At 43.8% G+C, this 15646-nt stretch overlaps 1 protein-coding gene across 1 annotated transcript in view; it reads left to right on the forward strand.

Moving 5' to 3' along the window:
• SWAP70 (SWAP switching B-cell complex subunit 70) overlaps positions 1-15646 on the forward strand; it is a gene marked incomplete at its 5' end in the record, with an annotated part of 102406 nt that overhangs the window by 42082 nt on the left and 44678 nt on the right. The window contains one exon of the mRNA XM_008053708.1: positions 11218-11391. Coding sequence (XP_008051899.1) covers positions 11218-11391 — 174 coding nt within the window. The remainder of the gene's footprint in view (positions 1-11217; positions 11392-15646) is intronic.

Consider the following 15646-nt stretch of genomic DNA (forward strand, 5'->3'; position numbering starts at 1 on the left):
ATGGAAGGAGTTGGCATTGGTGCTTTAATTTAAACTCTGATTTTGATATTTATTAACCACGTGAACTTTGCAAAAGTACATTTGACCCTTGAACAACGTGGGTGTTAGGGGATAATGCCCCACTCACTCTACTGAGTTGAAAATCTGCATATAACTTTTTTTTAAAATTGATGTCTCACTCTTGCCCAGAGTGCAGTGGCACAATCATGGCTCACTGCAGCCTCAAACTCCTGGGGCTGAAGCTATCTTCCTTCCTCAGCCTTCTTAGTAACTGGGACTATAGGTGCAGATGACCACACCTGGCTAATCCGTGTATAACTTTTGACTCCTCAAAAACTTAACTCCTAATAGCCTACTGCTGACTGGAAGTCTTACCAATAGCATAAATGGTTAACACATTTTTTGTGTGTGTTATGTGTATTATATGCTGTATTCTTACAATAAAGTAAAATAGGGAAAGGAAAATGTAATTAAGAAAATCATAAGGAAGAGAAAATGTATTTACTGTACATTAAGTGGAAGGGGGTCATTATAAAGGTCTTTGTCCTCATCTTCATGTTGAGTAAGCTGAGGAGGAGGAGGAAAAGGAGGGATGGGTCTTTCTCAGGGGTGACGGAGGCAGAAGAAAATCCATGTTAAAGTGGATCCTCACAGTTCAAACTTGCGTTGTTCAAGGGTCAGCTATACTCAATTTTTTGGAACCTCTATTTCCTGATCTTTAAAATAAGGACTATAACTCTACAGAAATTTTTTTTTTTTTTTTTTAGTTAGAGTCTCACTCTGTCACCCAGACTGGAGTGCAGTGGCCGCTTCCAGCCACCGCAACCTCGACCTGCTGGGCTCCGGCGATCCTTCTGCCTCAGCCTTCCAAGTAGCCAGAATTACAGGCATGCGCTACCACGCACGGCTGATTTTTTGATTTATTGTAGAGATGAAGTCTCGCTGCCCAGGCGGATCTCGAACCCGCGGGCTCAGGCAGTCCACTCACCTCAGCCTCCCAAAGGCGTGAGATTACAGGCTGAGCCACCGAGCCCGGCACCAATACGAAATTTAAGTGAGAAATGACATTTAAAATGGTTAGCATATAGTAAGTCTTCAGTAAATGGTGATCAGGCCAAATAGCAGCAGCAGCAATTGCTGCTGCTACTGCTGCTATTTTCGCTCCACAGAGTCAGTTATGTTTGATGGGGGCATAGGAAATGGTGTTGGACAGAGACAAGGTGCTAAAGGCAGAGGACAAAGGATACCTTCCTCCTGCTGGAGGACTGGTTTGCCAACCTCAAATTCTAGCTGAAGTTCGAGTGAAACTTCTCCCTGCAGCCAACTTCTTCCTTATAGATACAACACTTTGTTCATATCTTTCCCAAAAGAAATGTAACCAAAAGCAAGCTTGGCTGCTCACCGTTCAAAGTCAGACTCGAGAGATGAGAGATGGTGAAATGAAAGTGACTTTATTCCAAAAACTAGCAGTTGGGCATATGGCCAGGCTTATACCTCCAGCAGACCATTTCAGCTTGTGTCTTAAGGGAAGGGGTTTACAAAAGTGAACTTGGAATGGGAACCATGCAGAAGTGACAATGGGTGCTGGTCTTCATGATTTATTCTGATGATTGTCTTCAGTTATCTCCCCATCTGGTATATGAGCTGCAACCATATTGGAGTTGTCGATTAACCGCAGCCTTGAGGTAATCTCCAGGTGGGAGAGACTTCCATTGCCATCTGTTTTGTTTCAAGATTAGCCCTGGAATCTCTAAAGGCAGGCACATAGTAAGATAAGTGAACACAGTGCAAGTGAAACGGAAACCTTGTCCATCTTGCCATAGCCCTTGAAGAGAGGTCGAAATGAGTGATCTTGCACATACTTATATTCCTTAGACCTAGCTAAGGAGAGTGTCTTCTCTTATCACCTATATGTTCCTCCTAAGTCACTTCAAGGCATCCCTAACTCCCCTGTAGTCTGTGTACATTCAACTGATAGAAATAAATTGTTAGTCACTTCTTTTTATTAGTAGTCACAGATTAGAAGAATTAGAGGTAACCATATAACCATGTTTTGTAATTTGTACACCCTTTTGTCTTGTTATAGCTACTGATTAATGATATGTTATAGTGAATAAAATCTTACTTTGTAATAGGCTCTGTTAACTCCCATGCTCTGTGGTAAGCTTGATTGACTCCTTTGTCTGGAGTTACTGAGAAATGAAGTGGTGGGCTACCCCTAGTAACTGGCACCAAGAATATGTGAACTCTAAATGTCATTATTGACAAGATGCAGCTGTAACTGACGTTCTGTACAGTTCTCTGTCAGTCACGTGGTTTGATATTAATCTATAACAACCAACATACCTGAGCTTATCAACATGAACTGGGAAACCTAAAGGGTGAGTAGACTTGTGCCAGAAACACCAGGTTCTTACTCCCTAAATTCTGAATTCAGAAATAAACCTCTTTCTTCAGTTCTCTGCCTCTTGAATTTTATTGGCAACAGGAGTTATTAGCAGCTGAGTGTTGATCAGACCATAACACAAGAGAGTGTCTGGTAGGCGAACGGAGGGAAGAAGCTTCTCAAGCATGTTTCAGGGCTACAGTTTAAGAGGAAGAGAGAGAAAATTTAAAAATACTTTTAAAATGCTTTTTTTTTTTTTAAGTTAGAGTCTCACTCTGTTGCCCAGGCTGGAGTGTAGTGGCATGCTCATAGTCACCTCAGCGTCGACCTGCTGGGCTCAGGTGATCCTTCTCCCTCAGCTTTCCAAATGTCTGGAACTACCAGTATGTGCCACCACACTTGGCTAATTTTTTGATATATTGTAGAGATGAGGTCTCTCCAAGTTGCCCAGCTGATCTCGAACCCGTGGGCTCAGGCATTCCTCTCACCTTGGCCTCCCAAAGTGCTGGGATTACAGGCTTGAGCCACCGCACCTGTCCTAAAATGCATTTTTAAATGAGGTACTCTGTTACAACTCCCCACTGTCGAATTCCATTCCATTTCTATGGAAAGGGGCCGACGAACTCAATCTGGCTACTTCCTGCTGAGTGGGGTCGTAGTTAGGGGCTTTGGAATGGAACCGATCCACTTGGAGTTGGAAATATTCTTGAGTACCTGAATTTACAGACTAACTTTGTTGGAGCATCATGGTTTAGGGCTCAGAAGTCTCTGGGAGAGCCTCTCTTGTATCTGCATGCAGAATGTGCAGCAGCAGTACAATCCACAACAAAGAAGTATGCCTATTCCTGCAATCATAGCAATGATTATGAGCAGTTTCTTCCACCAAGGTAGTCCAAACCCAAACCAAGATGCAAGCCACTCACTTAACGATGGTGTGGGGTCATCCATAGCCTTAATTTGTTTGCTCATATCCTGGAGGGCCAGGGAGACATTTCCTGAATTATCTGGGATATACACACAACATTCCTCTTTGATAATGGCACAAGTCCCCCCCTGGGCAGCAGTTAAAATGTCTATTGCCATGCGATTTTGCAAAACAGCTTTGCGCATATAGGACATTTCAGTGTTGATTAGTGAGATACTTTTGAAACTGTCATTAAGAGCCTTCTGGGTATACTTAGTAAGGGTCTCAATGTGCCAGATGACATTTTCCAGACCCAGAGATGGCACAAAGATTGAGGCTAAATGATCATACCAATGGAATACAGATCTGGTCCATCTATCAACTAGGTGGGGAAGATTGGCCGGCTTACTGATTGACTTTGTCCATCGTCCTTGGACCCATGGGAGTCCTAGAGTGCATCTTCCCAGCCATCCCGGTGGCAACCAGGGCCACAGGTTACTGCCACATAGCCATTCTGTACCATTGGGAGCATACCAATTTAAGCCAGGTCGTTGGATCCAGTCGGTTGCAAACAGATCTGTTGCTTGCAGAACCATAGTATATTGGCATTGTTCTTGGGGAATCCAGCCTATTTCTCGAGTGTGATTGGGCCATGAGTCATAGGTGTGATTCCGTTGCTCCCAGCATAGAGGTGCTACCTGACTTAAGTGTCCTGAAGTTGGTGTTAGCCAAAGGGAACCATCCCAGATTTGAAAGAAACCATCCTTATAGCGGGAGTTCTGAGACTTTATACTTTGGACTGGTACTTTAGAGTTTGATAAGGAGGTGGATAATGCTATTACCCGCTGTCTAGTGGCTTTCATTGAAAAGGGCTTACCATGTCCAGAACTGTTAAGTGTTTCATTAATAGGCCAATTATATACATTACTTCTTGTTACAATTGTCTGTGACCATTGTCTAAAGGTTTCAATGAATGATTGTAAATATAGCCAGTCATTCCCTTGTATGGGTGAAACCCACCAGGGCAGACCAGAGGTGCTGGAGAAAGGCAATAGACCACAGATCCAGCAACTGTCTTGTTGTAAGCTTTCTGCATAATGTTGTGCCCATTCCAGGAAAAGATTATTTGTGACAGCTGGGGAAAACACACTTAAGGCCACGAGGGTTAGTAAGAGCTGCATCTTACAGAAATATATGTGTGTGTGTGTGTGTGTGTGTGTATGTATGTATATAAGCGGTTTTACTTATTTATAAGGTTTTCTTATTTCTTCTTCTTAAGTAGTGGTCTCAGATCCTTTCTCAGTTTATGAGTCCAGGCAGACTGTTCTGTGTGGTCAGGCTGGAGCCGGGCAGCCTTTACCCGAGAGTGGTATATCCACGATTTAACCCCAGGCAACTTGACTGACGAATGGGTGATCAGCAACAAGTTATTGGGTCTGGTCTAGCCCTTGGCTCCTCCAGAATTTTGACAGCACCTCGTCTCCTAGGTGGAGAAACTCGTCTGTGGGATATGTAGACCTGAAAAGAACGAAGTGATGCACACTTAGTGACATTTGTCCCAGGTGCTCTCATTCATGAGATCCAAAGGCAGGACTCCTGACAAGGGAGTCTGAAAGGGTCTTCCATAAATAATTTCAAAAGGCCTTGACCCAAGCCCACGTTGGGGTATTACCCTGATCCCAAGTAAGGCAATAGGTAAGACTTTATCCCAACTTAGGTCTGTTTCCTGGCAGAGTTTGGCCATTGTCTTCTTTAAAGTGTGATTCATTTTCTCCATCTTTTCTGTCAACTGTGACCTGGCATGACAAATGTAATTTCCATTTAATCTGTAATGCTTGATTTATCTTCTGGGTGACTTCTGAAACAAAGGAAGAGCCATGGTCATTCTGTCTAGAACATGGAGGTCCAAATCAGGGAATTAACTCTCAGAAAACCTTGACTATCTTTGTGGCCCTTTCAGACTTTGTGGGGTAGGCTTCAGCCCCTCTTGAGAAAATATCCAGGAACACCGGGAGGAATCTGTAATTTCCACTGGCCTTGGACATTTGTGTAAAGTCTACTTGCCAGTCTTGAAATGGGCAGATCTCCTTATATGGCACCCCCTTTTTAGGGGGATGGCGTTCAGCCTTTGGGTTATCTTGACACAATAGGTAGCATCCTTGTGTAATTTTCTGAATGGATCTTCGGAGGTGTGGTCCCTGAGGTATGGTTGCACTAGGTCAACTAAGGCATCTCTTCCATAGAGTGTTCCCTCGTGCTGATATTTTTTGTGTTTTTTTTTTTTTGTTTGTTTGTTTGTTTGAGTTGGAGTCTCACTCTGTCGCCCAGACTAGAGTGCAGTAGCACACTCGAGGCCACCCCAGCGTTGACCCGCTGGGCTGCAGTGATCCTTCTGCCTCAGCCTTCCAAGTAGACAGAACTACAGGCACATGATACCATGCCCAGCTAATTTTTTTTTTTTAGTTGTGGAGACGAGGTCTCGCCAAGTTCCCCGGGCTGGTCTTGAACCTGCAGGCTCAGGCAATCCACTCACCTCAACTTCCCAAAGTGCTGGGATTACAGGCTGAGCCACTGAGCCTGGCTGTGCTGATGTTTTAAATTTGGGTAGACTAAGGCCTCAAGAAGTAAGATCATCCCATGAAATTAGTCTTTGAGTGAATTAGAGTCTATATGGATAAATCCCTAGTCACGGCATGCCCATCATCCTGCTCAGTGTAATAAGGTTTAAAGTCTAATAAATCTAAATGGGATGTTAAAGTACCAAACATTTGCACCTCTTGTGCAAAAAAAAAAAAAAAAAATGTATAGGTGAGGCACAGTTGGATGAATATCTTGGACTATTTCACTAAACCTGTTCTGTAGCTTTATCAGCCACTTGGTTCCCTTGGGCTATCTGGGAAACTTCTTTCTGATGTCTGGGACAGTACTTGATAGCAACTTGAGCAGGCAACGGGACCGCCTCCTTTAGGGCCAGAATCTCTATTGGATGTTTGATGTACTTATTTCCTGATGTCAGAAGTCCTCTCTCTTTCCAGACAACCCCATGAAGCATGTACTACCATGAAGGCATATTTAGAGTCAATGTAGATATTATCTCACTTTCCTAGGGGCAGCTCTAAAGCCTTAGTGAGAGCAAACAGATTGGCCTTTTGGGCAGAGTTGCCAGCAGGGAGGGTGCAAACCTCTATTTTCTTACCCGCGGCTACTACAGCATACCCAGCTCTGCCTTGCACATCCTCCATGAAGCTGCTTCCATCAGTACACATTTCCCAGTCTGGGGCATCCATTGGCTAATCTGACAGGTTTGACTTGCTAGAATAAACCGCATCAAGGATCTCCATACAGTCATGTTCCAACCTCTAATCGAGCTCCGGGGCTGGAAGCAGAGTGACTGGGTTTAGACCTGCAGTGATTTACAAAGTGACATTCGAGTCATCCAGAAGGATGGCCTGATACTTGCCTATTCACCCTGGAGGAAGCCAGTAACCTTTTTGTTCTAGCAGAATCAGCACCTGATGAGGTATGAACACAGTGATTGGCTGCCCTAGGGTAAACTTTTCCACTTCCTGTAAGATTTCACAGGGAGCAGCCACTGTTCAGAGACAGGGGGTCCACCCTCGAGTTGTGGGTCCAGTTTTTGTTTTTGCTTTTTTTAAAGATATTTTACATTAGCTTATTTTATTGATTTATTTTATTATTTAAATGTTTTGAGTTGGGGTCTTACTCCATCACCCAGGTTGCAGTGCAGTGGTACAATCATAGCTCACTGCTGCCTCAGCCTTCTGGACTCAAGTGATTCTCTTATCTCGGCCTTCTGAGTAGCTGGGACTACAGGCTAGTGCCACCACACCTAGCTAATTTTTTTATTGTTTTGTAGAGATGAGGTCTTGCTATATGCCCAGACTGGTCTCCAACTCCTAGGCTCAAGTAGTCCTCCTGCTTCAGCCTCCCAAAGTGTTAGGTTTACAGGCATGAGCCACTGGACCTGGCCTGGTCCAGTTGTTTAAGGACTGAATAAGTGGCACCATTATCGACCAGGAAATCAATGTTTGTTTCCCGCTATTAATTGTACCCAGACTCATGGGGAGAATTTTTAATTGGCTGTGAGAGGTCTAGGGGTGCCCCCAGGGCATCCCTATTTGCTATCAGAGTCATAGTTTTGTTTTTCCTTCTGTCTTTACCTGGATGGATTCATTGTTTCCTGACCCTTCCATTCTTTTTCCTTAGTGCAGTAAGCCTTCCAATGGCCCTTGTCTTTGCAATATGCCCATTAATTGTGGCCCAAAGGCTTGCCTTGATTTCTGTCTTTTTTCTGCTGTGGAGGTTTTCTTACTCTTTCCATGTATATTGTGGCTGGTTTTTGTTTCTTTGCTTCCCTGGCATTGTATATTTTAAAATGTATATGAATCTGCTGAGAAGAATTCATTCCTTCTTGTTTCTTTAGCTTTCTTTTTATATCAGGAAGCACTCTGCTGGGTGAAGGTCATATTTACCATCATAAAATTTGGGGGGAGCTATATCATTGTATCTGCAGTAGGCTTGGTAAATGTACTCCAAAAATTCAAGGGAGTCCTCACTGGCCTTTTGGATGACTGCCTGAACTTCGTTTAAGCTCTTTTGCTTCAGTGTTCCCCTTCTTAGTCCCACTGGGATACATGTTCAGTAGTGATCCATCTGGGCTGTATCCGCATCATGATGGAGGTCCCCAGTTAGGATTCACAGCTGGATCTCCCTAGCCAGGTTGGGGGTTTCATTCAGGTTTACTTTACAAAGGTGCTAAGCCTCTTCGTTTGCGTTATCTGTTACCAGCTGCTTCTCATCTGAGCCCAAAGTCACGTTTAAAAAGATCAAACATCTGCTCAAGTAGTCTGATGGGTAGCAAAGATGAATTCATAGAGATCAGTCATTTTCTGTGAGTCCTTTCTATAAGGTGGGTTGAATCTTCTCCAGTTTAGTAAGTCAGATGTTGGGAATGGCAGTAAGTCGATTAATACCCAGCAGACTGCCCCTCTGGGTTCAGCCCTCCCACTGGGACTCGCCTAAGTGGGTGTCGCCCTACTCTGGTCATAGTATTACCCTGTCTGAATTGGGTGCCTCATCGGGCCTTAGAAAGGGAAACCATTCCAAATCCTTAATGATATTGAGGTGGAAGTGGGACAGTCATCCCTTTCTTCGGATCTGGTGCTGAGGCAGCATAGGTTAAACAGCCACAGGGGCGTGCGTAGTTGCCTCAGTATCCACAGATGTTGGGGATGGCACAACCACCATGGGCAAAGTCACCCAAGTGGCCATCGACGCCACTTTGGGAGGGACTGCCAGGATACCCACAGCCAGTGAGGCTGAGGTGCTGGAGCTCTGGATTTTGGGTGTTTAAGAGGCCCATCTCTTCCTCATCTTTTTCCTCCAGTGTCTGACTGTCTGATTTGGGAAGGACCTTCTTCCCATTCCTCTGTACAGCCTACAGTATATTCATCACTGACCGGAGTCCTGGTTTTACAGCAACACGAAAGCCTGGACATAAGGCATTTCTGTCTGTTTGGTCCATCATTTGGTCTGTTTTGTTTCTGTTTGGAGAAGTATTAAATATAAGTAATACCTGAAGTTAATTAGGAAAAGCTGTACAGGTGATCACTGGTCATCAAGCCTGCTTGGGGAGTTTTTAAACATGACTTTGGTCTCACAATGAGAAGAAGCTGGTAACAGATAAGGCATTTCTTCCCATTTTCCGACTTTTGACAAAACACTTCTAATTGCATTAGGGTCCAATATCAGTGCTTCCGTTTAGAGACCAATATTCTTCATCATCCAGTCTATACATAGTCCAGACAGTATTGCAATAGCAAATCACTCTTCTCTTAGTCATAGGCTTATAGCTGTAGGTCTTCCAGTCAGCTAAAATGTACCCAGGGGGCTTTTGGACAGGATAGAGATTTTGTTGCCCATCTTGATTCTGTGTCTGTGCTTATACTAGTTGTCTCTCCCAACCAAATCGCCAGAGGCTAGATAGACTCTTTTGGCCTGACACAACCAATTTTGCAAATATCACTCATAGTCCCAGTGTGCCCACGTAAGTTTGACCGCACAGTCAAAACAGCCAGGGCCAGGGACATTAGGGCATAAACTCCCCAAGTAGGCTTGATGACCAGTGATCACCTGTATAGCTTTTCCTAATTAATAGGCCTTGCCCCAATTTCAGGTGTTATTTATATTTAATACTTCTCCAAACAGAAACAAAAACAACAGACCAAATAATGGGCCAAACAGACAAAAAGGGAAAAAGAGAACTGGGATGGTTCAAAGACCTGTCCCAGGTGGTTTTGATCTTATTCTCACATAAACAGCACTGAGAACCATCAGGAGGGTGGCAGGCTCATTTAGACAACCTGCAGAATAGTTCATATGCTTCCTTCCCCCACAAAGTTTGACACACTTCCAAGAAATACTTTGAAGTATTAAAGAAGACAATCAAGTCAGGACCAGGATGATGGGAGCTGTTCCCTTCAAGGCTGAATTCCCAGATGGAGCAGGATGAGTAAGTTATCTTAGAAGAAAAGAATAATAAGAGGCAGACAGATAAGGGCTCAAAAGTAGATGGGAGTACACAAAGTTATAGATTCAGACCAATGGAGTGCTCTCACTGTTCCCCACTGAAGGGGCTGGTGAAAGTCCTGAGTTCTCATCCTAGCTTCAGATGGCCCCTCAAGCAGCTAGGTCACCAAAGAAGGCATGAGAGCCTAGATAGTGCCTTGAATGGCTAAGTCCAAAGGAGCAGAGCCCAAGTGGCACCTTAGCAGAGACAGAGAATTCCAGGTGACTTACCCAGTTCCAAAGAGCATCAACTCCTCTGGTGTCACTTTCCTTGCAGTAGTGATATGTAATAGACAGCTGGTGTCGTGAAGGTGAAGAAGGGAGAATCCCTTAGACAGAAGTGTATTGCAGCGACCAGGAAGTCCCGAGAGTCCCAGCCACAGGGTCTGATAGCCATAAACAACCAGTGCTTACCAGCAGTTGTCACCTTGCCCTGTAGCATGGACAGGGAAGCTGTACCACAGGCAGTTGCTCTGTCGGTAACCAGGCAGACAGGCTAAGCCACCTGCAGTGTGCAGCTCCTCAGGGCACCAAATTTGTAACTGAAAGTTCAGCTGCTCACTGCTCAAAACCAAACTCAGAGACGAGAGACGGTGAAAGGAAAGTGACTTTCTTCCAAAAGCCAACAGGAAATGGCCAGGCTCATATCCAGCAGACCTTGGTGTCAGTGAAGAAGTTTATAAAAGGGTACTTGGTATGGGAAGCATGTGGGAATGACCGTGGATACTGGTCACATGACTTGTTCTGATGACTATCTTGAGTTATTGCTCCATCTGGTGTTGCCCCATGGGCTGCCACCATCTTGGAATCACACATTAACCACAGCCTTGAGGGAGTCTCCTGAAGGGGGAAAGTTCATTGTCATCTGGTTTGTTTCAAGATTAGCCCCTGGAACTACTAAGCAAACATGTATTTATGTAAGTGAGCACACTGCAAGGGACTGTCTGGTGGGCAAGGCTACATTTTAAGAGGGAGAGAGAGAAAAGAAAAAGTAAAAACTTTTAAAAACGTTTTAAAGCAAGGTGCTCGGTTACAGAAATGCTTTGCTCATATTGTTCTGCTACCCATTCCTGCCTTCTCTAGTACATCTTCCATATTGTCTCAGAGTATGGCTTTAAAAATGAAGATTGTGTCTTGTGTCTGTTACTCCCTTTAACTCTGTCAGTTCAGATAAAGTCCTGTCTCCTTAACATGAAAATGTAGTACCTAGAGTAATATAGGATATGGTTAATTAGGTTGATTAAAATGGAAGCCTGAAGTAGGCGTTGTCTTTATTACTTGCCGTACATACTGCTTATTTTGGACTGATTTGTTAGAATTTTTCTTCATTTCTTTCCAGGTCCAAGACAACTTTGACAAGGTTGAATTCAATAGGATGTGTTGGACCCTCTGTGTCAAAAAAAACCTCACAAAGAGTCCCCTGCTCATTACGGAAGAAGATGCATTTAAAGTATGGGTTCTTTTCAACTTTTTATCTGAGGACAAGTATCCATTAATTATTGTGCCAGAAGAGGTAAGGTGTGACTTGGGAGTTTTTACATGACCATCTTAGCATTTAATAGACCTGGTTTGGAAGCATTTGCCTTTCAGTGTAGATATGGAAAGAAATCATTGACTAGTGTTTTGGGGTTGGAGGCAGAACTACTTGAATCCAGAAAAGCCCCAAACTTAGTGATTTGGGGTGTGTAATACCCCTGGAGATTTGCATAGAGGGTAAGACTCTTCCTCTGTAAATTGCAGTGATTATAAATGAATCCATCCTCATGTCCAAAGAGTCTTTATATAGTACAAGCCACAACATAATTTTCAGACTACTTGCATATTGCCAAAATCATGAACTGGCTGAGGGAGCCTATGTGGGAAGCACATAGGATCTAGAATATTGTTCTCAAGGCTGTTTTTTTGTGAGTAAATAGTATTCTTGTTTCAAAGTCCAGGATGTTGACTTTCCATATTTTTCAAAGTAAAAGAAAAAGAATATCTGCTTGTTTTGTTCTGGGTTATTTTTCCTAAATTTCCTTTTTTTTTTTTTTTTTTTGAGTAAGAGTCTTACTCTGTCCCCCAGGCTGGAGTGCAGTGGCACGTTTATGACCACTGCAGCCTCAACCTGCTGGACTCAGATGATCCTTCCACCTCAGCCTTCAAAGTAGCTGGCACCACGTGCCCAGCTAATTTTTTGATTTATTGTAGGATGAGGTCTTGCCAAGTTGCCCAGCTTTGGTCTTGAGCCCCTGGACTCTGGCAGTCCTCTTGCCTCTGCTTCCCAAAGTGCTGGAATTACAGGTGTGAGCCATCATGCCCAACTTTCCTAAATTTCCAAAGAAAAAAATAGCAGGAGTAAGGTTTCTGTGCTATCTTACTACTGTAAAAAGTTGTACATTTAATACATGCTTATTGCAGTAGAAAATTTAGAAAAGACTAACATCAAAATCAACTTAAAAAAAAGTCATCTGTAATCCCTTAACCTTGGACACATTATTTTACCTTTCAAGTCTCTATTATCTATGCAACAAGGCTAATTAATTACAGTGTTTACTCTAAGCGTTGTAAGTACTCTCTACTGTAAGGGTTCTGCATTTAAATGGTTTAATTCAGTGCCTGAAATGTAATATGTACTTAGTAAGTGTGTTAACTCTTATGACTATTATTGCATAATTTTTTGCGTGCTAGTCTGCTTGTTTTCTTAGGCTAAACTTTCAGCAGTAGAATTCTGAGTCCTAAGAAATGCACACCTTGCTGGGCTCGGTGGCTCAGCCTGTAATCCCGTGCTTTGGGAGGTTGAGGTGAGTGGATTGCCTGAGCCCGCGGGTTTGAGACCCGCCTGGGCAACTTGGCAAGACTTCATCTCTACAATAAATCAAAAATTAACCGGGTGTGGTAGCGCACACCTGTAGTTCCAGCTACTTGGAAGGCTGAGGCAGAAGGATTGCCGGAGCCCAGCAGGTCGAGGCTGCAGTGGCTGGGAGCGGCCACTGCACTCCAGTCTGGGCAACAGAGTGAGACTTCAGACTCCAACTCAAAACAAACAAACAAACAGAACTCCCCAAAAAAAGAAGAAGAAAAAAAAAAAGAAAAAAAATGCATACCTTCATGGTATTCAATGAACAAGGCAAAACTGCCCTTCAGAAAGGTTATCTCAATTTGTACACCTAATAATAGTAGTTGAGGGTGCCTGTTTTTACCCATCCTGCCAATATTGAGTCCAGTCTATGATTTCTATGATTCATATTCATGTTCATATTCATATTCATGTTAATGAATCATATCATGTAAATGAAATCTGTTTAAAAGTTCACACTGCAGTATTTTATTGAAAATCAGCAAGCATTTATTGATTGCCAAAAGTAAATGAGTCACCAAGGAGAATACAAAGTGCAAAAGATTACTTCCTGCCTTCAATGAATTTAGTCTGCTAAGAAGAAAAAGAAATGTAATGTAAATGCCATGCAAATACAGAGAGGGGGGAAATTTCTTTCAGCTTGGGAGAAGTAAGGGATCAGGGAAGGCTTTTTAAGAGAGGCAATATAATGTAGTGGTTACAAATGAGCTCTTAAACTTTTTTGTTCAAGGGTCAGACAGCAAATATTTGAGTCTTTGTGGGCTTTCTGGGCCGTACTGTCTCTGTCAGAATTACTCAGCTCTGCATTTGTAGCATGAAAGCAGCCGTAGTATTTGACTATGTTTCAATAAAACTTTTATATTTGAATGTGGAAAGTGAATTTCATATAGTTTTATGGGTCATGTAATATTACCATTTTGGTTTTTCAAAAATGAAAAACTGTTCTTAGATCATGGGGGTGTAAAAACAGACGGTGGACGGGGTGCAGTGGCTCAAGCCTATAATCCCAGCATTTTGGGAGGCTGAAGTGAGAGGATTGCCTGAGCCCACGGATTTGGGACTAGCCTGAGCAACTTGGCAAGACCTCATCTCTGCAATAAAATCGAAAAATTAGTTGGGTGTGGTAGCATGTGCCTGTAGTTCTGGCTTTTTGGAAGGCTGAGGCAGAAGGATCACCGGAGCCCAGTGGGTCAACACTGGGGTGGCTGTGAGCGTGCCACTGCACCCCAGCCTGGGCAACAGAGTGAGACTCCAACTCGGAAAACAAACAAACAAAAAACCAGTGAACCATATTTGGCTAGTGGGCTAGATTTGGCTCATGGGCTGTGATTTCTTGATCCTTGGTTAAGAGAAGGGCTGTGGGCCAGGCACGGTGGCTTAAACCTGTAATCCCAGCACTTTGGGAAGCCGAGGTGAGGGGATTGCCTGAGCCCACGGGTTTGAGAACAGCCTGGGCAACTTGGTGAGACCTCACCTCTACAATAAATCAAAAAATTAGCTGGGCATGGTAGCGTGCCTGTAGTTCTGGCTTCTTGGAAGGCTGACGCGGAAGGATTGCCTGAGTGCAGCAGGTCGACATTGGTGTGGTAGTGAGTGTGCGTGCCACTGCACTCTAGCCTGGGTGATGGAGTGAGACTCCAATGCCCCCTCCCCAAAAAGGGAAGGGCTTTGGAGTTGGATTTCCTGGATTTTGATTCAGGCTCTGTCACTTTTCACTAACTGTGTGACCTTGGGCAATTTACTCACATTGCTTTTTGCTGCTGTTTCCTCAACTGTAGACTAGGGCTGATGTTAATATCTACCTCCTAGTGTTCTTGTGAAGATTAAATGTGAAGAGTGCCTGCCTTTTAGAAAGTGCTCAGTAAGTGTTAGGTGTTATATTTATGGGGAAAGTAGAACTTGTACTGGGCATTAAAGGATAGGAAGGATGTTGACTAATGGAGAAGGCAGAGGAAAATTCAAGTTGAAAGAAACAGGGCAATGTTGTATGAGGCAGGGAAACAAAAGTCATTTTTTGAAGTAAGTGAGGTATCCAGCTTGACTGAATTACCAGTCAGAGTGCTTACTTGGAAACAGCCAAACTGGCTGATTTAAGCCAAAAGGGGATTTTTTAAAAGGATGCTGGGTAGAATACAGGATCACTGTGTTGGCCAGGCATGGTGGCTCATGCCCGTAATCCCAGCACTTTGGGAGGCAGAGACAAGAGGATTGTCTGAGCTTAGGGGTTCGAGACCAGCCTGGGCAACTTGCTGAGACCTTATCCTGGGCATGTGGTGCGTGACTGTAGTTCCAGCTACATGGAAGGTTAAAGCAGAAGGATTGCCTGAGTTTAGCAGGTTGAGGCTGCAGTGGCCGTGAGTGCCACTGCAGTCCAGCCTGGGTGACAGAGTAAGACTCCAATGCAAAAAATAAAAATAAAAAGTAAAAGAATCACCATGATGCTGAAACAACAGCTGTGGAGCCCTGCAGCCTGATCTGTCCTGCTGACTATACTAGTTACTTCAGCGAGGAATCATAAGGAAAATGCTGCTGCCAACAGAGGATAGGTTGTACTTGTACTGTGGAACACATCTGACCCTGGACACTGAGTGCTGCCCTAGAACTCAAATCTTCTTGAAACTGTTCTTTCTGTGGGGAAGAGTTCTCCATGGTCCCTACTTTCCAGTTCACAAAGTCTGATGTACCTGATGGGCATGGCACTAGGTGCTAACTGCAGAGGAGGTGTGGAAAGGATACGTTGACATTTTCAACTTCTACATTAGGAGGCAGGGATTTCTCCAAACATAAGAATTTGGCTAGTGGGCTAGATTTAGTCTGGGTATGGTCACCTATAATCCCAGCACTTTGGGAGGTGGAAACAAGAGCATTGACTGAGCCTAGGGATTTGAGACCACTTGGCAACTTGGTAAGACCTCATATGTACAATAAA

This window comes from Carlito syrichta, unplaced genomic scaffold (assembly GCF_000164805.1).
Source record: "Carlito syrichta isolate Samal-C Ts95f unplaced genomic scaffold, Tarsius_syrichta-2.0.1 Scaffold288381, whole genome shotgun sequence".
In the NCBI taxonomy this organism is placed as follows: domain Eukaryota; kingdom Metazoa; phylum Chordata; class Mammalia; order Primates; family Tarsiidae; genus Carlito; species Carlito syrichta.